The 24,858-nt window shown below is 38.9% G+C and overlaps 4 protein-coding genes and 1 long non-coding RNA gene across 6 annotated transcripts; all 5 read right to left on the minus strand.

The window, feature by feature from the left end:
* Positions 1-387: 387 nt before the first annotated feature.
* On the minus strand, positions 388-5,760 carry LOC131782149 (uncharacterized). Its single transcript, XM_059098865.2, has 7 exons — positions 5,481-5,760; positions 4,085-4,177; positions 3,620-3,676; positions 2,817-2,867; positions 2,164-2,478; positions 1,679-1,923; positions 388-1,430 (listed from the first exon to the last, which is right to left on the minus strand). The coding sequence occupies exons 1-7, from the start codon at positions 5,599-5,601 to the stop codon at positions 1,029-1,031; spliced, it is 1,284 nt and encodes a 427-aa protein (XP_058954848.2). The 5' UTR covers positions 5,602-5,760; the 3' UTR covers positions 388-1,028.
* A 1,404-nt stretch (positions 5,761-7,164) lies between these two features.
* Positions 7,165-11,874, minus strand: LOC131782134 (actin-binding protein WASF2-like). Of its 2 annotated transcripts, none has more exons than XM_059098848.2 (7): positions 11,751-11,874; positions 11,433-11,512; positions 10,660-10,680; positions 10,061-10,120; positions 9,685-9,732; positions 9,216-9,230; positions 7,165-8,218 (listed from the first exon to the last, which is right to left on the minus strand). In XM_059098848.2, exons 2-7 carry the CDS (start codon positions 11,506-11,508, stop codon positions 7,680-7,682), a joined length of 759 nt encoding a protein of 252 aa, XP_058954831.1. In that variant the 5' UTR covers positions 11,509-11,512; positions 11,751-11,874; the 3' UTR covers positions 7,165-7,679. The 2 variants fall into 2 exon arrangements, with proteins under 2 accessions (XP_058954831.1, XP_058954830.1); XM_059098847.2 differs by having other exon boundaries at positions 10,618-10,680.
* A 2,191-nt stretch (positions 11,875-14,065) lies between these two features.
* Positions 14,066-18,425, minus strand: LOC131782083 (cuticle collagen 1). Its single transcript, XM_059098799.2, has 5 exons — positions 18,383-18,425; positions 18,068-18,139; positions 17,056-17,380; positions 15,433-15,506; positions 14,066-14,412 (listed from the first exon to the last, which is right to left on the minus strand). Exons 2-5 carry the CDS (start codon positions 18,129-18,131, stop codon positions 14,231-14,233), a joined length of 645 nt encoding a protein of 214 aa, XP_058954782.2. The 5' UTR covers positions 18,132-18,139; positions 18,383-18,425; the 3' UTR covers positions 14,066-14,230.
* Positions 18,426-19,475: 1,050 nt separating this feature from the next.
* LOC131782126 (complement C1q-like protein 4) lies at positions 19,476-21,066 on the minus strand. The gene is made up of 3 exons (XM_059098839.2): positions 20,986-21,066; positions 20,787-20,879; positions 19,476-20,137 (listed from the first exon to the last, which is right to left on the minus strand). The coding sequence occupies exons 2-3, from the start codon at positions 20,863-20,865 to the stop codon at positions 19,839-19,841; spliced, it is 378 nt and encodes a 125-aa protein (XP_058954822.1). The 5' UTR covers positions 20,866-20,879; positions 20,986-21,066; the 3' UTR covers positions 19,476-19,838.
* Positions 21,067-22,445: 1,379 nt separating this feature from the next.
* On the minus strand, positions 22,446-24,007 carry LOC131782125 (uncharacterized). Its single transcript, XR_010718946.1, has 3 exons — positions 23,945-24,007; positions 23,484-23,558; positions 22,446-22,860 (listed from the first exon to the last, which is right to left on the minus strand). It is a non-coding gene; the product is annotated as an uncharacterized lncRNA (long non-coding RNA).
* Between the last annotated feature and the right edge of the window lie 851 nt (positions 24,008-24,858).

Here is a 24,858-nt window from a genome sequence, read left to right on the forward strand (position 1 = left end):
TTTTTTGCAAAACGATGGTTGGTTGGTCTCTGCGAACTTTAAGAATTACAAGCTATCGTGGCTTCCGGTAACTTTATCCGGGATTTTTTTTGCAAGTTTTGAAAGGTTTTGTGCATTTCCTTTTACCGGAATATAACACTGCTTTGCACATATTGCCTTCTCGTCGACTTTTAAAGGGCAGCTTTTTTTATTTAAAATAACATTCGTTAAAAACTTGTAATTTTTCACCTAAAACTCACGACGCATTGTTTTGGCATACGAAATTCTTTATGCAATAGCATAATGGCGTCATTCTTCGTGATTACTCTGAAAGTTTTATTTCCAAGTTTTCGATAAAAATTCCCAGAAAACTCTTCAAGAAAACCGCAATATCTGAGAGAAATAAAATATCGTTTTGATGTTTAATTAAGTCAAAGAAATATCTTTTTACAAACTGATCAAAGGGGCAAAACACAATCTCTTTTACATTTCCCTATTTGAACCTATTAAATATTTTTCATTTTAGCTACTTCATTGATATACACACCCTACCTTATAGATTTTTACAGGTGCACCTTACTATAGGAAATGTCTCCTCTGAAGGAAGATCTATATAATCAGCAATGTATTGACCTGGAGGTATTGAGTGCACTGAAAGTTTCAAGGCTTTTCAAAGAGCAGTAACGGTTAAAAGTCGAGGTTCATTTTGAAATAACAACCTCTCTCCCTGAGGTACTTTACAACAATATCTCATCCCTCCAGATGCTTTCATAAATGTGTTGGAAACAGACATCATATTTGATGTACGCTTAACACTTTGTAAAAGTTAGAGCTTAGTAAGTTAGGTCTCATTTCGGCATGGGAGTAACCCCAGTCGACGCTTAAGGGAGGTTTTGAAGTTTACGGAACAAATTAAGTATGTATAAACCGTCTTAAACATTGTCCTTTGCATTCTTTCTGGAGATTTGCCGACTCTAGTATACGAGCTTGAGCCACTTGGAAGGTCAATCCAATGAAATCGTTTTGTGTCGGACAACCCTTTTCGCAACTTAATCGTCATTTTCGTTATCGTCTTTGCTCTCCGAGCTTCCTTCTAAGGTCTCTTCATTATCTGCTTGTTCTTTAGACTTTCCACTGTCTTCTTGCTCTTCATTTTTCTCTTCTGGTATTTTGATGTCATCCTCCACCTTATGTTGTCGTTCGGTCTCTTCTTCACTTACTCTCTCGTCACCACTTGCTTCGTCGCTCTCTACTTTGTTGGTGGTTTCCTCTTCGCTGTCTGATGCTCCTTTCTTTGTAACCTTGTCCCTTTTCCCTGCTACTCCACAGCAATCACGCGGACAATACGTAAAACAGTTTCTTTTGCAGGCCGAGGGACATTGCGATTGAGGGAATGCTGGCATAGGAGGAGGCTGGAAAGGAGGTGGAGCCATAGGGGCGATTGGCTGAACCTAAAAGGTAATTCAGTGTAAAATTTTATCCTCCTATCTTTTTTGATGCCTTTTTTACGATTTTTAACACATCACGTGTGATCTAACACTTAACGACGGCACTAGTCAGTCAGAACCCAGGATTACGAATGGTACTGTAACATGACAAGGAAGACCACCAGAGAGCTTGTGTGATCTTTTCGTGTTTGTTTTTGATCAGAGTAAAAAGTGTAAGTCAGTTGTTGTCAAAAGGAACGTTATTAACTTACTGGAGGGTACACTGGTGCAGCAGGCGGAGCGGCTGCTTGGGCCTGGGTTTGAGCCATCATATTGGGATCACAGCAGCAGCAATCTTGCCTCATGGAGCACTGTGTTGTGCAAGGATCCATGCAGTTTCCCTGACAGGGTATCATGTCCGAACTGGTGTCATTACTATACTGGTAAGTCCAGTTGTAACCGTTAAAGCTTAAATCAATAGCATTGTAGTTGGGTTGTGAGGGCGGCGCCTGAGGTGCTGTAAGGAAACGACAATATAATTTAGGCCTTTTAACCAAAGGGTTAAAAAGTGAAACGCGTTATGCCAACATGAATTACTGCAATCATGCAACCATACAGCAATGCAACTTGCAGCTATGCAAACAGTCATCCATGTAACCATGGAAACTTGGTTGATATTCAAGCATGCAGTGATTTTTGCAATGCAAAGACTGCTAAGACACTTGGTAAGCGACTTCAGCCAACGTCGCTCTCTCACCTTGCGGATTGTATGGGGCTTGTGGAGTCTGCGGTGTAAGTTTGCTTGCATCTGCTGCATGAGCTGGGTGATGATGGTGGTGATGATGATGTCCGTGATGCAAAATGCGGTGATGGTATTTCTTCAAATGTGGCTTTTTCCCGTGTTTGTGATGATACTTCTTTGGTTTTGTTTTCTTCTTCTCATCGACAGGTGTCACAATATATGGGACTTTAAAATGCACAAGAAAGGAACCATCTTTATTCTTTTTAGGCTTGTTTTCTTCATCTTTATTGTCGAGAACTTTCTTTGCCCCAAGGTGAAGAAGGGACATTTCTGTTTATAAGGATGCAAAAAAACAAACAAATGAAAATATTGAGAACAAGTATGGACAATATTTCATTTTAAACTTTAATTGCAAGGTGTAGAAAGATACGATACTGATAATTTCAATCGCAAAACGCCAACCATGATTGTGTTAAAAAAATGCCAGTCATTCTATCAATCTTCACCTTGCGAGGCAAAGAAATCAGTGAGAGCCGATGAAAACAAATAATCAACGACGGTTGGGCGGGGGCAGGGGAGTTGAGAGAGAAGTAAGTTTGTAATTAAATATCTTTGCGGTATGTTTTCCATTTTCATTAAAAGATATTAGGCATCTGATAATTTTTTACCTTTTTGCTTGTCGGATTGTATATCCTTTGTCCTTTGTTGGGCGTGATGACCTGTAGACATGACCACCATTTTGGGTGAAGTGTTAGTCCAGGACGTGATATATCATTCAATTGAGCTTACTAATAATTTAAAGTCTCTGAATCTAATACCTTGATTGTTCAGTGAGTCAGTTAAAAAATGTTTCTAAAGTGGGTTACTGAAGTCTGATATACATAGTGGTAGCGACGCTTAATACGAGGCTGTTTTGATCCATCCTACTTTTAGATAACTGATGACGGAGTTGTGCCTAATTTAAATGAAATTCAAAGTCAGGCTCGACTTATATGTTATAAAATTTCAATTCTCGTGAGAAATGGCTTTAGCCACACGCATAACGTTAATGATGCTACTGTGCGTGGTAGCACCTTGTCACGATGAATACAAAGATTTTGCTGCGTGAACATGTGTGAATGAGGCTAACAAACACAGAAAACGGAAGTAATTGTTTTAGTCATTGAGTACGCGCCTATTAACGTTCTTAAAACGTAAAGTCCTTTACATCCCAACATGTTCTCCATACTGATCACTACAAATTTCCTAAGGTGCTATCGAGGAGAATTTTAGTGTTTAACAAGTAAAAACTCCTCTAGTTAGAGATCATTTCCATTATTCCCTTAAGCTTATGCTTGAATATTGTGAGGGAAGATTACATGCCAGTCACTCTTAGAGGTTAAAGGGTTAACTCGTTGTGTTACAGTTGTGTTACAGGTAAGAAAGTGCTGGGCGCCTGCTTTTACAAAAGAAAAATTAGTATAATTCTCACCAACTGCGTCGTTTAGGAAATCTGTGACCTCTTTTGCAGCATCATTAACCTTCTTTCCTAGAAATGACGAGACATAAACGTTGCAAAGCTGAAAACTAATGGTTGTCTTAGATTAGCTTCCAAGAAAGGAATATCCATATTTAGTATATATGGAGGGCGTTCAATGCATGCTCTGATTGGCTACTCAAACTCCCAATTCTCTTGCTATTCACCTTCGAGAAACGCGCGCGGGATTTGGACTCGAAAGTAGTAAAATCATTTCATGAACAAATAAGATTCAATCGTACTTTTTGCTGTATTATTTCACTGTTTTAGAATATACTAAAACAACAATTTACTTCATTATCAGTGGCTAGCGCGGTAAATATCCATCACTAACTGCTTCCACTTCGGTGAATATTTGTCAAATATAGAAAAGATATTTGCGAGTAAGCCGAATTAGTCGTTGGATCAGCAAAAACTTACCTATTTTGGCGTCAAGCAATTTAAGAACAGCTCTTCCTGCCTCTTGTTCTACGTTGTGGTAGTCTACTTTGTCTCTTCTTGAGCCTGGAACCACTGCGCGAAATAAAATGAGGCGTCTTTCATTTACCAGCAGGAAAACAAGCATAAAGTAAAATCAAGTTTGGTCTTGCAAATATCTCAATTTAAGATCTCTCGTTAGCTAATAGGGCACTCCTTATGGGGCCATAATCAGGTTAAAGATTCTGGTGTCAAAAACAAGACGAAACAAACTCAGCTGGAATAATCTGAAGCTAGAAGATACGACCAGTGCTTAGAAGGAGATATAGGATGCGTTTTCCCCTCAATTTTTAAATTAGACAATACGCGCGTTAAATCTTACGAACCTGGCTTCTAAGTACCGTCGGAGCGTATCCTGGATTCTAAGCATAATCGATTAGAAACATTGTTTATCCTCCTAAATGGCTCGCTAATATATTGTAGGACGCCCCTATCAAATCGTGAAGTTCTACAAAGCCTTCTGATAGTGCGAGAGTAGAGTGTCTGCCTAGGAACACAACGCGATGAACCAGAGAGGGTTCGAACCCCGATCTCTCGCTCTGTATTCAAGCGCATTCACTATTCATTGAGCGCACCTTCCAAACCAAAATGGGTTGTAGTCACCGTTTGGTGTCGGGAGGCAAAAACTTCCATGAATGTATATATATTAAATCATGCCATTACTACTGGAATTCGAGGCTTCAGAAGCCAACTGTTACCTTTGTGAAACATAGGGGATTCGAGAAGAACTTTGGATCATCGGTACAAAGGCAATGGTGGCTAAGGCTTCGGAGATATTTTTGTGTCAGATGTGCTCAACCTTGATACGGTCCAGATGAAACCATTCAAGGATTTATTTTCATTATGTTGATAATGATCGCTAATCAACTCACACCTTTAATACAACGACCACCCCATTTTGGTTGGCGAATATTTCATACCGCTAAAGTTCTAAATATGTCCACCTCATGACTTTAATTAAAATGGAAGACGACTGATTAGGAACAATCGGTGAATCATAATCATCTGCCGGGCTGTGATTATTGGCGACGTTTACGTCAATAAAACTACTTACTTACTTACTTTGTTTATTTGACATTGTTCTATGAAGTGCAATTATTTACTGACTTCTTACCTTTGCTAAAAATTTTTTCCTAATTTGACAATCAAAACAAGAAACAACGCGCTTCAGTTTAAAGGAGGATAGTGCCCTGTGGTTACTCATTGACCCGCAGGTGAAATGACTCCACGAGCGCAATTTTGTATTCTCTACTACTGACAGAGTAATTATGTTTCGTCTTTATTAAAATGACAAGGCGTAAATAGTTCTGGGGGAGAGATAAAGCACAGATACACTTACCTTTAAAGTTTTTCAGCGCTTTTCCTTTTTCATCTATGAAATCAGGGTCCTCCACGAGAGCACTTAGTGCAAAGCTTGACCAACAGAGCACAACCAGCAAACAAAGAATAGATCTTTTCATTCTGACCTCTTTTGCTTTGTAAATAAATCGACGAGGAAGCAATTTGATTTTTCTAAGGCTATGGTAGAAAAAGAACTTTTCAAGATTTAGATAATCATGTCAGAAATATGTTGAAGGGTTTTTTTCAAGATCAAACAAAGACACCTCAATGGCTCTACCACAAAGGTCTTCCTCATGAATAATTAACTACCACATTTACTCGTAGATACCCGTTATGTCGCAAGTCCGTGTTATCCAATGAGAACACACAGATGACTCAGAAAAAGCAAACTTGCTAGTCAATAAGTAAATTAATGACTGCCGTCAAATACTACATCTTGGCTCGTGTCTTAGCGCCGTATATAGGGCACAGTCGCAAAAGGCCTTGTTCCATTAGATCAGATATCTATCATGAATTTCTAACATCCATTTGCAGGTATTGCTTGAGGTGTCGCCCGGAATAAGAGATTTGAACGGAAAAAGCTGTTGTGGAAAAACTTTATAAACCGGACAAAGAAATTTTAGCGGCAGGGAATCATTTCCGCTTTCAAATTGTCCAACAGTACCTAAGATCGCGTTGATTTAAGAAACACCAAGATAGTTGGAAAATTTTACGGGGCAAGGAAACTTTTCTTGCGTTTCTCTCAGTTGTGAAGTAAATGCCATTGAAACAGGTACCGGTCAGTTTGAATTTACTTACGAGATGTCTTCATTTTACCTGCCTGCGAGAGTAAAATCTTCTCAACACCAGATAAGCGAAATTTCTGTAAGTTTACAAGAACTTAATGAACCCAAATTTGAAATTTGTTGGCGTTATATGCCAGAGCCTTTATGCGATCTCTTGGTTGAGTAGCGCTGTGCACTTAATTTCCTCATGAATAATTTACAGCCCGTAAGAATAAAAGTTTTGTAACACAGGAAGAAAATCTATAGTAAAAGCGTCCATAATATGTATTATGAAAGTTGACCATGGAGAGTAAAGACATGTTCAAATTGGAAAAAAAAACCATATATACTCAAATTACAACTCCGATTTAGAAGATAGTGGTTTCCAGGGTAAGTGTTGATCCGAAACAATAGGAACAAGCCGAGGGTCGCCGAGGTTCATGGAGCATTCTGGGAAAATTTCGTTCATATAATTTACCCAAACTATCTTACATGTCTTAACTAGCAGGGAAGCCTTTGATTTGCATCGATGTGAGGAATGCTTCCTTTGGGGACGTTTTTTTCATAAATAGCACAACCTCAACTGGTGAATGATGATTTTTTCTGTGATGACTCATATTCAGGAAAGAGGTTTTCCTATGTGCTCAAGAGCTAATCGGCGACCATTACATAGATATCTATTATTCATTTTTTGTTGGCAATTGTTTCAGACTTGCGAGCAGTGATGATAGAAATTATGTTTTCGTCCATAATTGAAAATTAAGTCCAAAATGTGGTTGATCAATTGAAACTTGTGAATAAATTGTATATTTCCTCTATTTTCAACCAATGATATGTATCCCCACAAGAGCAGAGGATGATAACCTTACACTCTTTGCTTTACGTCCTGTGTAAATTTGACAAGACAAGACAAATTGCTGAACTATGAACTCGTTTTTATTTTTTCGAAAAAGGGAAAGAAGAAATAAATCCTCTTGACCTTCAAGAAAGTCTGGCAGACCCAATTTATCTACACTCCTGTCATGAAGCAGATACTTATCGGGCTCTTTAATATCACCAAATGTCTTCTTAAGGGTTATGATGTGGAAAAACCTGTATAACCGTAGTAAAGAAAATCGCCTTCGTTTTACCAACATTCAAGACCCTTATACTAGAAACAGGCATAATCTATGTCGTCGAAAGCCACAGTAATGTTGAAGTTAAGTGTCTTTATGTGTGGCTTTTCTTTCCTAAATTCCAAATTTTTTATAACCTTCTCTAAATACAAATTGTTAGCTATTCCGTTAAGCCAAAGCCTAGAGTTAGCTCGGGAAGTTGTTTTAGGAAAGAGAAGTATGAACACTTTTTTTTCTGATTGATAACTATAAGCATATTAAAACATGCTCGCTTCGTCTTCCACGATGTCTGACCCGTGTAAATCTATTTTTGAAAGACTAATGGCACATTGCAAAGCGTGACGTTAAAGATCTCGTCTTACGGTCGTGGTGGTGAATCACTGACTTCTTTCTTCGACAGCACTGCGGTGGGCAGGGTGGGGCACAATTTGTGGCTAAGCAGCTCTGTCCACATCCGCCTGGTGGAGGCTGCGGAATGACTACAGGTTGACCATAACCAGCTGGGGGTGCGAATCCTGGTTGAGGTCCCATAGGGGGATATACGGGTTGAGGAAATGGCTGGGTAGCCATAGGGGGAGGGGCACCCATGCAACACGAAGGCTGATATGTCGGTGCGCATGCATCAGGGCATGGACCTGCCCCAGAACCGACGGGTGGAGTAGGTGGTGGAATAAGAATATCGGCACAGCAAGTCTCAGAGCACGATGGAGCACATCCAATTGGATCTTTGCACCTGGCGGGGTCGCAGTATCGAGGCTGGGGACACGGATTGTATGCAGCTGGAGGACCTGGATGTGGGTGTCCCCCTAGAGGACCTACAACCTTATATGGTAGTTTAGGCGTCGAAGTTGCCTCAGCTACGAAAGGAAAGGAAAGAAAATGGATTAGCTTACATTTTTGACAACAGTTAGACTTTATGTTTCCTATATTTCTTTTTGCCAAACAGTAATTTGTCGAAAGAGATCGCACTTGCGGTAGGTACATTCTACCTAAAAGTGTAAAATTTAGTGAAAATTACAAAGAGTCAAGGCTCCCGAGCTTTAACTCGGTGGCAGACGATAATGATCAGGTCATTCGCTTTTCAAAATGTGCTTCCTCTTTCCTTTCTATAAGTTGTTGTCAAACATGCAAGCATAGAAAACTGAGCCAGAAGTTAAAGATGGGAAGCCTTGCCAAACGTTCAAGAAGAGGAACAGAGAATTCTCAAGAAACTTGTCTCAAAACATTAATCAGAACAAATTTATTCCTTCAAATCATATTATAAAATCAATCTGTCCTAACCGTAAACCAATCTAAATTTAAATTACATTTCGTTGAAAAATCATTGATTATCAAAGTTCAATTATTGTATTAACTATAGCATTCTTGGAATGATTTCTAAATCAGCTATGTAATTCCTTGGACATCCAAGGAGTACCATCACAGTTCTATTTACAGCTGAGAGATGATTGACTAAGTCTCAGTGTTTGTGCGAGGTTCTCTTTAGTTGTCCTCTCTTGTGGTGCTTGCAGCATTGTGGTGGGCAAGTCGGTCCGCATCCATCAACACAGGTAGTTCCACAAAGAACAACTGGGGGACCGGCTGGTGGTGGAGGTGGGGGTGGGGGAGGGGGTGGAGGGGGTGGAGCTTGGCAACATGAGGGAAGATTCATTGGTGCACAAACTGAGGGACAAGGAGCAGGCATTGGTACCGGCAAGGGAGCAGGGCAAGGACCAGGTGGTGTGCAGGGTGGGGGCATGGGTGTTTGACAACAATTCTCCATACAGGCTGGTGCGCACACTTGGGGACAGGTGCCAGGGCAGATTCGGGGTTCAGGGGCAGGGGTGGGGACTACGAGAGGAGGTGGTCCTTCACCTTCAGTTGGTGGAGCTGTCAGAACAGAATAAGGAAAACGAAATTAAATCTGTGCAAAAGGCTGTGGACAGAAAACACCTACTGCAGTAATGAAATGTGAACTGAATGTCAATTAGGCACCAGCCGAAATGGTAACAGTGTTGTATATTACTCCCTCTGATTGCAAAACTAATTTAGCAGTCTAAGTTTTTCGTTTCAATAATTAACACTTTGTTTGCTTCTTAGTAAGGAAAACAAAAACCTCGAATCAAAGAAACAAAAAAACTCGAATCCCCTTTACACACCAAGAGTACCCTAAAGTCTACTCGAACGCTCTGCTAGAAATTTAATCTCTTTCATGTTTTTGTCTCTTATGACAAACGAGAATTGACGCTTTGCCACATAGAGGTTATCAAATTACCTTGAGTGATTTATAGCAAAAAAGCTCAAAGTAATCTGGACAATATTCCAAGAAACAAAACAAGCATACCTTCTTCGGTGGAGCCGGATTCTTCTCCACTTCCGGCTGCGGATGCACCTATAATTATGTTTGAACGAGAAAAAGTTTTGAGCTTGATAATTGACACAACGTAACCCGAATAGTCCGCGAGGAGTAAAGGCAGATATGACAGATGCATTGAGCATTGCTTTATTTCCTATCAAACTTTGTTTTGAGTTTTATTTTTCCAAGTCAATGGCGGATGAGCAAAGACACGCTCGCCAGGTCTGGATTCTAGGCGAAAATGTGTTGGTGGAGACCATTTTCAGATCACGGATGCTATCCTCAAGTGTGTGTGTATGTTGCCTACATGTAAAAAACGTCTTAACAGGCTAAAGCCCTAAATGTGCACATGCTACCCACTTACCAGCAGCACTTCCTGAAGCTTCTTCGGCAGCAGGTTCATCATTCTTCTTTGTGTCTTCGTCTATGACAAATTAAGAGGAAATCAGAACATTTTGCACGGCCTTTCTCTGACAAGCAACGAAAAAAGCCAGAAACTATCGCGATTTTCCCAAGGAAGCCGCTCTTGCAGAAAGTAGTGTAACCTTGGTTTCTTTGACCGTATATGTGTACGGCATAGTAAAGCAAACATGATCTAGGAGGTTTTTCTAACATTAAATTCAGTGTTTCGGCTGCCTTTAATCGTTTCAATCAAGATTGAGAGGTGCATTCGTGATCTTGTGAGGTGTTCAAATTATTGTCATGTTCATTTTTAAATTTCGGAAGCATCACCGTACCTTTTGGAACCACTTCCAAGCTTCAGCAGTCTAAAGTAAGTGAGGAATTAGGGAATTGCAGTTCTAATCTTTTCTTAGTAACGTTAACCATAGCAAATCTGCACAAGCCATTACATACGGTGTCCGTTCCACATGCAAATTTCAGTTGAAACATGGGCATGCAAATGAGCGATTCATTGATTACCTTTCTCGGGCCCCGTATGAATGAGAGCTTTAAGGAGCTTACCGTGCTTGGATTTCTTGTGTCCTTTTGTAGGGGAGAGAAGAAAAAGAAATTAAAAATTAAAAGAAGGTTAGCGGTATAAAAGAACTTTTATACCTAACTCCCTTAAATAACTTGACTCTTTTACTAATCATTTCTGAGAAATTGTGATAGCCATTGTGTGAAGAGTTTTGTGAGTATCAAGTAACCTTACACATAAAGTCAATTATGACGCAGATCACAGACAGTCTTCTCACGTGTGTTTTTACTCCGATCATCAGATACTAGAGAAGAGATCAAACCGCTTAACTAAACTTAGCTAAAGTGAAAAGTCGGAAACTATGCAAATTTAAATTCTTCGTTTTAAGTATTCTTCTTCAACAGTTCACAAATTTAAGGAGTTAAAATGGTTGTAACTAAGATGGTTTTACGTTTTGTTGTGGATAGCTTGATTCAACCTAATTTTTCTCAAACTGTCACAGTGTTACGCACTAAATAACAGTTAAATTTCATAGCACTATCGGGAAGAGATTAACGCTGAAAAACCCCTCCTATTAAGTTGATTAAGAGGGAAACATTGCATTCGATAAAATATTAAATTGTTTAGTTAATCCAACCGTGGCCTTCAAAAGTGGTTCAAGTTTAGATTGCACACTTTGCACACGGTGAAGTGTATTTAAAGAGTTCTTTGCTCTCAGGAGAGGAAAGAAGATACTTCAGAAATTTGTGAAAACTTTCTATGATATCAACTGAAACTAGCACACAACCATAAATATTTTTAGAAAAGATTGTCTTACCTTTTAAAGACTTGGCGTCTAATGTAGAAAGTGTTAGTCCCAAAAGGACAAGAAATACGAAAAATCTTATCCCCATTTTCCTGAAGGATTGAAAAGAAAGAACTCGTTATAGGTTGTGAAACAATTTAACTCAGATCTACATACAATCCATAATTGTTTTGGCTCGGAAGTGTTCTGGTTCACCAACTTGAAGAGCTGAGGACAACTTAGGCGAACCCGAAATTTTAAGTGCCTTCCAATGCGTCACGGACTTAAACACATTCTGAGCTCGCTAAAGGTGAATTAAGATGGCTCTATCGCTTAAATTTCACGTTTTACCTTCTTCCGATAACCTTTTCCACCCAAGAGAAAATGCTGTTTGTTGTTATTTTACCACAGGGGGAAATAGAAGGGAATAATCCTCGTTATCTACTCATGATGTAAGAATAAGCAAGGGTAATTGACCTGCCCTTCACGGTACCGGTTCAAACCATTGTTCTTTAGCTTTTGAACCGTTCAATTTTTTATAGAGACCAGGCAAGGTCTAAAATGTTATTAGATTTCACTTGGATGCGAGCAAGCGAAGGCCAAATGTCGTGCCGGTTATATTAAGTAAATCACTCATGCACTGATGATCAATTCAAGAAGCGGAAGAGGATGAAATCTGAAAAAGAACCGACAGAATTGTAGATGGAAGTAGAGAAAAAAACATCCGCCAAGGTGTTGATAATATTAGATAACGTCGAGCAAGTAATGTAACACTGGTGACAGAAGCCTCAAAAGCTACTCCGAAGAGGTTTTCGTTTTCTTACCGAGATTGGAAAGTATATCTATGCGCGAGCTAATTCAATTTAAAACCTTACAAACACTTAAAATGGCAACTGTGAAAACCTATCGACGTTTGCATTTTCTTTGAATGGCGATCGCTGATTCTCAGCCATTAATAATAGATTGCGGTCGATTTGGTACTTTAATTTTAGATTTTCTCTCAATTTTTTCAATCATTTTTGAACCGGGCTGTTTTGAGACTTGCCAACGTAAAAGCTTCCTTCATGCAGAATAATTAGCCTTTTTCTTATGTGAGCGTTTTGAAAAATCAGTTGGATAATCTGGCCATTATATACGTTTATCGTCTGCTCACAACCGGAGACTGCTAAACAAACATTTTGTCCCTTGATGCGTTTAGCTGGTGGGTTTTTCGTGCTAGTATTGAAAAAGATGAAAAGGTATCATAAGGCTCGTATCGGTTCAGGCTACACTATTTTTATTTTCAGAGAAGCTGTATCCTCGATCTATGATTATTAAATGAATTAAAAATCTCATTATCGGACCAAAAAAATTAAAATAACTAGGAACTAACTTTGTCGGTATTCTCAGCTAACTGAGTTTGGACACCGAGTCCGTTAGAGCAATTTTCGATTGATTGTCGAAGGCAACCTGGGATCGCTTTGGTTTTGATCTTCTCTGTTGTGATTGGCTCAGTTAGTTTGCCTGCTTTTACTTTGAGTTCTCATTGGCTTCTCGTGACATTTTCCTTTCATCTGATTGGCCCATATGATTACTTTGGATAACTAAACGAGAACATCGATTAGTACTTCTAATCGCTTTTCGAACAACTTGGCATACTAAACGGCTGTGAATATATGAAATTCATATATTTGAACTGCGGATAAAGACGTGAATATGATAGCGATCTCCGCAGTAATGAATACTACTTAGGTAATAGTGAAAAGAAGGCCTGAAAAAAAAAATTCAGGCCTCTACGGGATTTGAACCCATGACCTTTGCGATTCCGGTGCAATGCTCTACCAAATGAGCTAACAAGCCAACTGGGAGGTGGTTCCAAATAAACCCGTGAAGTGGTGAATAAACGGCTGCGGAAATATGAAAGTCATATATTTGAACTGCGGATAAAGACGTGAATATGATAGCGACGTTCGCAGTAATGAAAAGAAGGCCTGAAAAAAATTCAGGCCTGTACGGGATTTGAACCCATGACCTCTGCGATACCGGTGCAGTGCTTCTTTTCACTACTGCTTAAGTAATGTTCATTACTGCGAATATTACATGCAAAGCTGTGCTTTCACTGTCTGCTATCACGAAAAAACAGTAATTACGATCTCAACATTTTTGGGTCTTTTCGTAAAGGCGGGAAATAGAACATGATCATAGTCCCTCTCTAGTCTGAATTAACTGGTTGATATTATGCAATTGTGGAGTGTTTTTATTAGGGTAAAAAGCGTCCAATCAGTGTTGTTTTATACTGAGTATCGTTGAGGTGGGCCAGCGAATGAACTATAAAGCAGTTTCTGCAGGTACACAATGTGTTAGTTATATTAAGATTTCCAGCAGCAGAACATAAAGACAAAAAAACAACAACAGCAACAAAAATCAGAATTAAAACAGTCTAGGAAAATAACCCTAAGCGAAGCCGAAAACTTTTTGCTAACGAGGTGTTCGTAAGTTAGTTTCTTCGTTTTCACATGAAATAGCTATACGTAATATGGAAAAAGTCTTTCCCTCTGTGTGATTTCTGATAGTTGAATGCTATTATGTTATTGACTGAGCAGTAGAAGACCAGAACAAAACAAAGTTTTAGTGGTATAAGAAAGAAAATAAAACTACGTCAAATCAAATACAAGAGATCAAGAGTCTTCGATATGGTTTTTTTATTAATTTTTTTTTCCTTCGAAATTTTACATGGCTTTATCGTGGCTTTCAAATCAGTTTAATTCGTTCCAATATGAACTAACAATCATTGAACGAAATGCAGAGAAGTACAAAATTTCTTTCGCATTTCTTTTCTGTAAATTCTTCATTTATCTTCTTCCGGCGGGGCCTGGTGGAGCGGGTGGTCCGGGTGGTCCAGGAGGTCCGGGTGGTCCTGGTGGTCCGGGATCTCCGGTTGGTCCTCGTCTTCCCGCGTTACCAATAGGGCCTTGGGGGCCTTGGGATCCTTCGGAACCAGGATACATGTAATTGTATTGCGCATCCCTTTTGGCTGAAATGTCAAGCAAAATCAACGTTTAGCTTTCTAACTACTTTGAATTCTCAAGATCTCACCAGCTGTCATTAAATTTATTGTCTCATCAAGACAACCCTCCTTGCTCGCGGTTTTTAAGTTTGTCAGCTTTCATTTTATGTTTTCTGCATCATATATTGAGATTGTGAAGGAAGTAGGTAGTTCATCACTTCGAGGTAGTTCTAGATAATTATTCAAGTTCCTCTTGATCCGGTCTTAATCCCGCCATCTTAGATCATAGGTGACTTTGTTCCTTACATCCAGAGGTTTTGTGTGCGCCTTTTCGCCTAATCAAAGACATATTTCTTGGATATAACAACAAGTGACATATTCAGATTTTTCCACTTGTAGCATATTTCTGTTGTTAAAAGAAAAATAATTTTCACGAGAAAACAGTGGAGGGTTAGAAATAATAGCAGAAGAGTGAGGAAGAAAATGGTCCAGTAATTGGAAAAGCAATCAAAACACTGTCAATCTTCACTGATGCCTTCAATGGAACTACGAGGCCACATATTACGACTACATTTATATTGCTTATTTTAAGCATTCTTTACCCAATTCAAATTGACTAAACGGCAGTCACTCATTCTCTTTAATCGGAAAACCTTACATTCTCCACCAAACACTGCACAAATCTGAGTATGAGGCTTTCTAGTAGCAACCTGAATTTTGGGGACAATTGTCATTTTGGCGGAAAAAAAATTGTAATAGCTGCCTCAAGTCTCTATCTCTTGGAATTTTGCAAAATTGTCTAAATGCAGGTTATCAAAACAGATGTAGTGATATCTTTGGATTTTAGAAAGGCCTTGTGTAGATATAATTATACCCACTTCTTACGCACAAATAATAAGCAAAATTCATCAGGGTGGGTTTGTCGTTCTAGATTTTCTATTAAATTTTACGGCTAAACCATTTAATAAAAGATGCACTCTCTTTAGAGTCGAAAGGGCTTTGCTATGGAGAAGGAAATAAGATATGCGGATAAGCATTTTTACTTACTCTTGATTGGATCAGCGGCACAGAGTACCAGTCCAATGGCAATCAACAGCAGAATCCGGATATCCATGTTTAGTCTCAAGTAAACAAAAACAAAATTGAAATTTAATGTAAATGAATTAAACGAATGTTCGACAGAATTATTGACCCGTACTCTTAAATTTTCTTTTGTCAATGAAGTGACGGCTCTGCTTTTTACGTAAACGGTCTTTCGTGGTCTGCTTTCATTGAATACCTTTCCAGCTTAACTACTCTATTAGTCATATATAGATATGTTCACGGCTTCAAACGATGAACGGACCTACCTTCTAGTCCCTCCTTCAAAACAAACTGCTTAACGCTCTGTTGTTCAATGATTTTATTGTGTGATCTCAACCTCTCAAGCACGTAATTCAAAACATATTTGAGAGCTTACGTTTATCAGACGACCCGACAACGCGCTCATGCGCAGGAGTGGAACGACTTGAGTTATAGTAGGAAACGGGGCCGATTGCGAGTCTCTTCTTGCCTTGATTTTATTTGCATTCTTCATGAAAAGGGAAATACGCGCAAAGCTAAAGCGCAGTTGCCCTAATGAACTGAAGGTGGCATATTGATTGTGGGCGCATTTTATGCGAACTGCTTCACAATAAAAACACTGAAGCGGAACGACTGGTGAACACAGTTTTAGTTTATTGCAGGTGTCTTAATTCTACTGCTGTCGTTTTTGATCTTCGCTTGAGTTGAGCGAGTGCGTTTTGTAGTTGAGCAGAACGACTGGTAGTTTTTGTGACACGTGAAGTAAGTAGGATAACTTCATAAGATACAGCGTGACAAATTTTTAAGCGCGCGCGGTTTAAGGACACGAAAAGATCTACGTCAATCAGTATTTGAGGGTGGAAGCGGTAGACTAGAGAATTTCCGCATAAAAACTGCATAAGTGGCTGGGCAGCGAAGAGCCTGAGGAAGCTCGTTCCTAACGTTGAGGATTTAACAAACCTGACATGTTATAGGTGATACCAAAATACTCAAAGTCTATTAAAAGAGAAAATATCATGCAATTCTCGACCAGCATATACTGCCAAATTTAATTTTTTGAGTTAATGGGACGTACCAAAACGCTAAAAGAGTTTGCTGTGAAAACTAAAGGAAAGCATTCAAATCGCAATAGACAAAGCGATAATGAAGGCTACTATGATTTATTTGTTAAATCTTTTTATTGGCTCTTGTTACATCAATTTAGTACAAATCCCTCGCACGAGTCAATGTTACAAGATAATGTTAATTATACTTGTTAGTAAATTTTCCCTTTTCGAATTCACTTTCATACTGATAACTTCTTTTTAGTAGTGTGCAGCACCTCTCTTGCAAAACAATATTATACTAATGCGATAAAAAGAACTTATTAAAACTAATGATAATCTTATAACATTACCATCATAAATATAACCTTTATTAATAGTATTCTTGTCAATGTTGTAAATATTAGAAGTGGACGTAAAAGATAAACAAAATGGAACGCATAACCTTCGTTACATCACTTCAAAAGCGAAACAACAATTCTTGAAAGTCTTATCAAGTCGGTAAGCTGGTACATAGAATAAAAAAGAGTCGTGATGGTTATACACGATTCCAAAACAGATTTACTTCCCTGGGGGCGGCACCGCACAACACGCAAGAGCAGGTGGAGCAGGGGGTGCAGGAGGTCCTGGTGGTCCGGGTGGTCCCGGAGGTCCGGGGACTCCGCCAATTCCCGGGGGTCCTACAGGTCCCATCACTCCTGGGGAACCCTGTGACCCAGGATGTCCCTGTGGTCCAACGATAGGTGCTGGCTGAGGCTTCATCATGTCTGACACAGCTGGGAGAGGTGGGTCGGGTGGTGCTGGTGGAGGACTGCCGCAGCAGTCTACAAGGCAGTTTGGGGCACACTGCGGAAGACAGCCAGCTCCGCATGGGAAGGCTGCACGCTTTGCTATGAAACAAGCATTTCATTCCATTTAGCTCATACACGTTCGATTGCTATAATATCTAGGGTCGTTTTTAAAGTTCGACTTCTATTCTGTCAGTCAGTCAGTCAATTAGTCGGTCAGTCAAAAAGCGAGATGATTAATTTTTCATTCAGTCAATCGGTTAGTTGGTAAGGTCTTTTAAGGAAGATGCCAATCAGTCAGCCAGTCAGTCGGTCAGTCAGTTAGTGCCTTCGCCATCCAATCGTTTTATAAAAGGAATAAATTTGGATAGGTTTTTGATGAGCCAGCCGTCAAAATTGTGGATATATGCGAGCTCGGTCATGCTAATGACTCTTCAGAATTCGAGGCTCTTGTGTGCCTGGACCTCAGAACGCAAACTTTTCTAGATATAGAGGAAGTGAGCGATAAATATTCTCTGAAACCGCTATCTCGAGGCAATTCATTGTGTTGGTTGTAGCCCTGTTGTATAGATAGAACTTTTTAAAGATGGAAAAAAAATCAGCGAAGAATTTTGGTAATACCGAGTAAGCTCAAAGCAAGTCCGAGAGATTTACATTGGGCTTCCACGCCATCTCATTATTTAAATCTAAGTTTCTAGCTTATTTTTCTTTTTATTCTATCAATTAAAGTTACTGGTTTGGTATTTGGGTTTGGTGATAAGATCTATACCAAACTGTATTTGTACTTACTGTGCATTGACGAGGCGGTGTAGGCCAGCCCCAGGGTGAATAGTACAGCCAACCGATAATCCATGATTTGTTCTGTAACAAAAGGAAACTAGGATTCGTTGGATGCACCCATGAGAAATCATCCTTTCAGTGCCAACTACTGATTTCAATGAGCCCCACTGATCATAAAGCTATTTGTATATTTTGAAAAATATCATTTGCCAAATTTAAATTTGGTATCTTGGTAGTTGTATTTTTTTCCGATGAATTTCATATTCTTTTGAGAATAAACACTCTTAATCATATTTCTGTTTAGAGAAGAATGTCACGTCTTACCTGACACTATTATCCAACGATCACGAAGAGGCAAGCAACTTTCAAAGATGTCCTCTATTACTATTTAATGAGTTAAATCGGCGGTGAGTTATCAATTTTTTTCTATTGTTACGTGTTTTGATTACATTCTTGTGCAGCAGGTTTTTGAAGTGAAAGTTGTAAACAAAATTTTGATAAATGGCAGGTATTTCATGGTATTTTTGATAAATTTTCATTTTGATTCCGTTGAGAAAGGTTGAGGTGTATTCAACGAGACAGCGATGAGATTCAGATTGAAGCAGTATTTTTTTCTCAGGGCATAAGTAATATAACGGAAACACGTGTGAAGGAATGAGATGTTGGTATGAGCCTTTTGAAAGTTTGTTATATAAAAGAACTGATGCGCAACTTCACTGTTATTTGCTTGCATCTATGATGCATGTGGATGTTTTTTCAGGCACTTGACAGACACGTCAAAGTTTCTGTCTGAGGTTGAGTGATCCAAACCGATGAACTCGGGGAAAGTTCAGATGTGCACGTTGCAATTCATTAGTCTGCGTTGATCATATATTTTATCTAATCCCTTACCTGCCCCCTTTCAGTTGGTTATGTCAATTTGATTTTAATCAGGTTAAATAACGATAAGTGTAAACGTAAGCTTTCACTTTAATTTGACGGACTGGATAAACTTGACCGAGACAGGTGAAATTGTCTCTTTATTGAAGAAATTGACCGCTGCCAAAAGTTGGTTGTGAGCTGTTTTGCTTTGAACACTTATCTTCGTGCAAATATTCGATATGTTGGGGATGACAAAAATTGTGTCGTAGGGAAATGACAAAACTATAACTATATATATTCTTCAAAATAATATTGATCACGGTACTCTCTCTTTAACTTGATACCGCTTTGTTCTACCTATTTTATGATTTGCGAGCTGTTTGGGGAGTTTGGTCTCATCATCATTATAAGGGATCTCATGTACTTTTTGAGGACAACGGCAAAAAAAACATTGGAAATTCCCAGTGTTCCCATAAAATTTACTCTCGTGAGTGCCTGATTGCGTGGTTTGAAACAAAATAGCAAAGAACAACAAATGAAAAGAAGTGAACAAACATTATAGCAGTAAAAGGAATTTCAAAATTTTATTGAGTTTTGTTCTAAATATATAAGAACGATGTCAGCGATATTGCTTCAAAAAATCAGGAAAAAAAATTAATAAAAAGTGATTCTTGACAAGGAGCGCCTTCTCTAAAGCAGACAACCAGGTGTTCGCCACAACACCAGAAGGAACTAATAGAATGCAAAAAACTGATGCGGCGTGATGTTTATTTAAATTGTGGAAATGAAGTAGCGTTATAACCCAGAAAGGAACGACGAAACGAGTTTGTTTTCTCGAAAAGATCGAGACTGTGATTCCCAACGCTATTCAATCACTTCAGTTGTTTTTGGTAGAGTTTACAACTTCTCTATCAGGTACTTAGCGTCCCGGGGGTCCCGGAGGTCCGGGTGGTCCTGGTGGTCCAACGCAGCCGGGGCATCCTCTAGGTCCATGAGGTCCTGGCAATCCACAAATTCCTGCGAATCCTGGCGGTCCGGGGATGAGCTGTGGTGTTGGGGCTGGGTATGGGGGAGGCGGTGCAGGGGGAGGTGGATATGGGCCGAGTGGACGGGCTGCACAACACGAAAATATACAGTCTCTTCTGCAAACGTTTGTGCAACACTTTTCACAACAGGACCGAGAACAAGGCAGTGGATTACTTCTTAAGACCTTGTTGACTGAAAAAATGCAATAAAAGTTTATTAGTTTTATGGTATAGAACTAAATTTTTATGAACAAAGATATAATGATTTCTCCCCCGGATTTAATAAAAAAACCCAGCGTAAGTATAAGTGGAGCAAAAGAGAAAAGTAAGTTTGATTCGAAAGCAGCTTTCTTCTTTTGCGGATTTTGGCGACACTTTTTATGAGGAAGACTGTTCTCGCAGTTAGGAACTAACGGGAACATATAGGGAAAACTCTGATCACTTTAATATAGTTATCTCTGTGAATGAAAAGTTGAAAATGCTTTCTCTACGATGCTTACTACAAACAGGTGTCTTTGTCAAGTATCAATATAACTTAAGGAACTTCATAAAGAAATGGGAGCATCTTTGCTCGTTATTATAGTGTTGTGTTACCAAAATATTGAAGATTTTACAAATATCAATTTCTGATTTTACATAAACTTTCTTTCCTACTTTCGTCAATTTCAAACTACTGGTTGAGTGTGAGATTTACTAGAGTTGACAGGTAATTTTAAGTTCGTTCCGAAAACGTTTTTGATAGGTGATGCATCGTGGAATAAAGAGATTGTAGATACTGCTGGTACTTCACGACTTAAACTTGGACTAAAGGATGATTCTTTTAAAAAGACAAAGCAACTTACGGAATTCTTCATATGGTTTCGCTTCGGAGACATAAACCACAGATATCAGCACCACCAAAACTATAATTTTAAAGTCCATTTTGATTGAGCGGCCTATTAAAGGAAATAGGAAACAATCATTAGTACTACCAAGGAATAGCTGCAGAAATTAAAAAGTAAAACTTTCAAGAAAGAAGTCGGTATAATATCATAATTCCACCTTTCTGGAAGTTTTCCAACTTCCTCCTGTCTACGTGTTTTCCTAACAGAGGTGAAATAAACGTTTTCAACTATCTTGCATTGTTTTACCTGTTAGTGAAAATTGAAAAGTCTGACGCTATCTGTTGAACACCTCTGTTCATAAACATAACTGGTGTTCTACAGAGTTTATCTCTTAAGTTTGTGTCAACCTCTCGGATCAATGTCAATATCTTAGCATTTGCTCACCTACCCTTCCCCAATTCAACAACAGTTAACTGACAAAAGGTAAGGTTTAATGTTGGGTAGGAGGCGGGAGGGGAGGTTGGTGCGCAGTTGCTCAAATACTGATATTGATCCAACTTCACAATCAACAACAACCTTCACCCTGAAGACCGCATTATCATCACTATGTACATGTAAGTTTCCTTAGTTTAGATTTTGACTGTAAAGTTAGAGTGTTTTATAGCTCATGACTTCTGTTATCCAAACAGAACGTTTTGGCTTAAGACACGCTGTTTTTGGTGTCTTAGCTTAGAGATGCTCCAAGCGCGATTTTGTGAGTATAAAAATGATTACGTCGAGTGCTCTTCTCAACGATTTCCCTGTATCCAGTTTCACGAGTTATGATCGTCGTAAATTCTCTTAGGGACTGTTGCACGTGATTAAGAGGCAGATAAAAGCAAAAGCTTGAAAAAAAGATTGAATCAATTATAGTTTCTCGTAAAGATAAAAGAACTGCCGTTGTTCAATTATAATCGTATTCATGTCCATTTCATACATCAAGTAGTGAGGTTAATTGCAATGGGAAGCAGAGAACGCTAATCAGTTACGTTCAAGGGGTATGTTTTAAATCTGCGAATTATACCCCCCTCGATGCCAATATTTAAACAGAGTAAACTCATTTGGGTTAAATTTGAAAATTTTCCGTTGTTGTCTCCAACGTTCTTAACATTGTGCATAAGCTATGAGCCTTCGGATTGGATCGCTTCGGAACCTTTTCAGTTCCCCTTTTTTTAGAGCAAGTTACGACTTCAACTATTTTTGAGTCATGCATTTGGCAAATGCAAATGAAATAATCCTGCCTGAACGTTTGGGAACGCTCCCCTTTCTCGAACATAGTCCTACTCGTATATAATGGACAAGCTCGTTCATTTTCAGTTGTAACTGAAAACAAACTCGCCAAGATTTAAATCACAAACCCATTGGACAATGCTGAAGTTAATATCCTATTCATGATTTTAAAGAAACATCTGACTTCCAATGTGGCTAGATCAAAGGAGAAAGGGGAATGCAAGGAATTTATTTACCAGTGTTCCGAACGTTTCGGCCAGGATTGCACCTTTTGTGGTTCTGTCTGTTCTGTATAGCGAAAAAGTATTAGAGGAACCCTAAAGTATTGGTCAGTGGTTAAGTATTTCACGCATTCCAATCGTGGTCTGATCTAATTGTAATATTTATTTCAAGAAGTCAAAGACGGTACATTATTGATCTGTGACAAGTTAATGTGATTTGTGCGATTTTTTGCAGCATGCCGGGGCAGGGCAGCATTTTGAAGGAGGAGGGGCTCGAGGAGGTGGGCATGGTGCTGGTGGTGCACGAAGTGGAGGTGAACATGGGGGTGGTGCAGGAGGGAGACCAATACATCCTTGACGAGGACTCTCAGGACAACCAGTTTGTCCCATAGTTAATGGTGGTAGTGCCATTGGTTGTGCCATTGGCATGCACGGGGGTGCTGCTGGGGGCATTCCTATCGGTGGTCCAGGAGGGCAGGGAGCTTGCAAGGGTGGCGCACATCCGACACCTCGTGGGGGCTCACCACATCCCTGTTGCGCCGGTATCTGTGGCATCATTGGCGGTGGAGGAGGTGGGCAACACGGGCAACAGCTTTTTGCATCTGATGAAATATCGTTTAAAGAATTAGCTTTTCGCTTGATACATGGCAGCGATTGATAGATTTGGTAAAGATAATCTTATTTTCAGCAGAAATTTATCCTCGACGGAGAAAGTACCTAATAACGGGTTGTTTATGAAGGAAAATTGGACAGGATAGGCCAGATGCATTATAAAATAGTTGAAACTTGAACAATTTCATAATGATTTTATTCCAAGTAATTTATATATTTTTATGACTAAATTTGAAAAAGTGAGAGCTTGGAATGTGATCATTAGGATCGTTCTCATTCCAGTGTAAAAAAAATGTTTCAAACCAAATTTTAAAACTTTGGTTTAAAATCAGGAGGAACATATTAAGAATAAAAAGGAAATTCGACATTGGCACCTGCCAACGTCATCACATAGTTTTGACGAGAAGTAATAAATTTTTATTACGGCATGTAGCTCTGTAAATATGTCGAGAAGCTCAATGTCGGTTTTGAAAGCTTTCAAGGTTATTCTCCCTTTAATAATTGTTACTCTCCAGTCCCTGTCTAGTGACTGGAATTTTTTTGATCAGTGGTTCTCTTTCAACAACATGGTTGACACGTTAAACACTCACACAGTCAGAATGGGAACTCTTACTTTTTGTCGATCTTGCCTGTGCACAGCCCACTAATGCGACGAGTAAAACAGTCAGTAAATTGCAATTCATCTTACCTGCAAACAAGAAAACCATTAGCTGATTGTATTGGATATAACCCCTCTTTAAATCGAAAAGGGTCCTTAGAATAGTTTCTCAGACTCGGTGATCACGAGAAAATAACAAGGAAGGCAAATAATTAAAAGAGTAACAAACAGCGAAGAAAAGGAATTCAAAGTATTTTGGAAAGTGGTTCAAGTCTAGTAAACTATGAAGGGAAATCGAATTTATTATAGATCGGTGTTGTGGAAAGTAAAATAAGTATGTTAGGTAGTTGCGAAAATCGCAAACTTCAATTAAAAAAATATGTCCCGAATACTTCTCTTCGATGCTACTGAAGATTATAGATGAAATGAACAGAAAAAGAAACTTAAGGAGATAAAATTAAAAAGACTATACTCACCAGCTTTCTTTTTCCTGCTAAGGCTGTATAACAACTGACTTTGACTCTACCACTGACTTAAATTACTACTTCTCGGTGAGTTAAAAGTATTTGCTGTTGCTTTTATTTGATTACGTAATGGCCATTACCAAAACAGTTATCAAAATTTGATTGGCTCAAGAGTTCATACTTAGGATGAAATATATTGGTTGCCATAGGAGCTAATGCACTGAACATATTTTCAAGTGAATCAACCAGTGGATCAATTACAGACGATGAAATATTCAAACTGTTTGGTTTAGCAAATTCATGATTTTTTTCTTTTAGCCAATCATGCAAGGGTTATAGAAAGGTTTCCGATAGAACCTTTGTTCGATATGCTCCAGAAAATATTTCCTCCTACAAAAAGGGCTGATTTTGGGAAATTTCCCAGCCATAATTTTTTCATTAAACGCCGAGTAACAATAAATTCCAAATTGGAGTGCTGAAGTTAATACTAGAGCCCCTCGTAAGGTAAGGTGAAATGATCAGAAAAATCGCGAACACTTTACTCTAAATTCCTTCTGGAATTTAACACTTAACACTCGAGCAAGAACGGTTATGAAAATTCTAAGATAGCTTTCAATTGCAATGGAGCGGGGAAGAGGGTAGGGTGCACAGAAATTTGCGTTGGAAACTATATGCTGTCCATTATCCAGGATTCGATTTTCAGCTTTTCAACGGCTTACGGTTGAGTATTTTCAATCAGGGTTTACTAAGCAATGTGGTGCAGATCTTAACACCGGCGTTGTTTTTTAAAGGAATTTTAATTCATTAAAATGACCAGTTAATAAGTTATAACACTTGATCAATATATAATTGGGTTTTTATTTATTGTGACACAGGAAATATTTTGAGAGTTACATGATGAGAGAAAGAGGGTTCCCTTATACTTA

The sequence above is a fragment of the Pocillopora verrucosa genome, chromosome 10 (assembly GCF_036669915.1).
Source record: "Pocillopora verrucosa isolate sample1 chromosome 10, ASM3666991v2, whole genome shotgun sequence".
Taxonomy (NCBI): Eukaryota; Metazoa; Cnidaria; class Anthozoa; order Scleractinia; family Pocilloporidae; genus Pocillopora; species Pocillopora verrucosa.

Bases quoted from the DNA above. Each gene is read 5' to 3' on its own strand.
- LOC131782149 (XM_059098865.2), bottom strand. From the start codon at position 5,601: ATGAAAAGATCTATTCTTTGTTTGCTGGTTGTGCTCTGTTGGTCAAGC. The intron at 3,677-4,084 runs GTAAGTTTTTGC...CGTCATTTCTAG, and splicing joins ATTGCTTGACGCCAAAATAG to GAAAGAAGGTTAATGATGCT. The intron at 1,431-1,678 runs GTAAGTTAATAA...ATTACCTTTTAG, and splicing joins CTGCACCAGTGTACCCTCCA to GTTCAGCCAATCGCCCCTAT.
- LOC131782134 (XM_059098847.2), bottom strand. From the start codon at position 11,508: ATGGGGATAAGATTTTTCGTATTTCTTGTCCTTTTGGGACTAACACTT. The intron at 10,121-10,617 runs GTAATCAATGAA...AATTTGTCATAG, and splicing joins TCATACGGGGCCCGAGAAAG to ACGAAGACACAAAGAAGAAT. The intron at 9,733-10,060 runs GTAAGTGGGTAG...ACATAATTATAG, and splicing joins AGCTTCAGGAAGTGCTGCTG to GTGCATCCGCAGCCGGAAGT.
- LOC131782083 (XM_059098799.2), bottom strand. From the start codon at position 18,131: ATGGATTATCGGTTGGCTGTACTATTCACCCTGGGGCTGGCCTACACC. The intron at 17,381-18,067 runs GTAAGTACAAAT...CTTGTTTCATAG, and splicing joins CACCGCCTCGTCAATGCACA to CAAAGCGTGCAGCCTTCCCA. The intron at 15,507-17,055 runs GTAAATCTGTTT...TGTTTACTTGAG, and splicing joins GCGGTGCCGCCCCCAGGGAA to ACTAAACATGGATATCCGGA.
- LOC131782126 (XM_059098839.2), bottom strand. From the start codon at position 20,865: ATGGACTTTAAAATTATAGTTTTGGTGGTGCTGATATCTGTGGTTTAT. The intron at 20,138-20,786 runs GTAAGTTGCTTT...GCATTTTTTCAG, and splicing joins GAAACCATATGAAGAATTCC to TCAACAAGGTCTTAAGAAGT.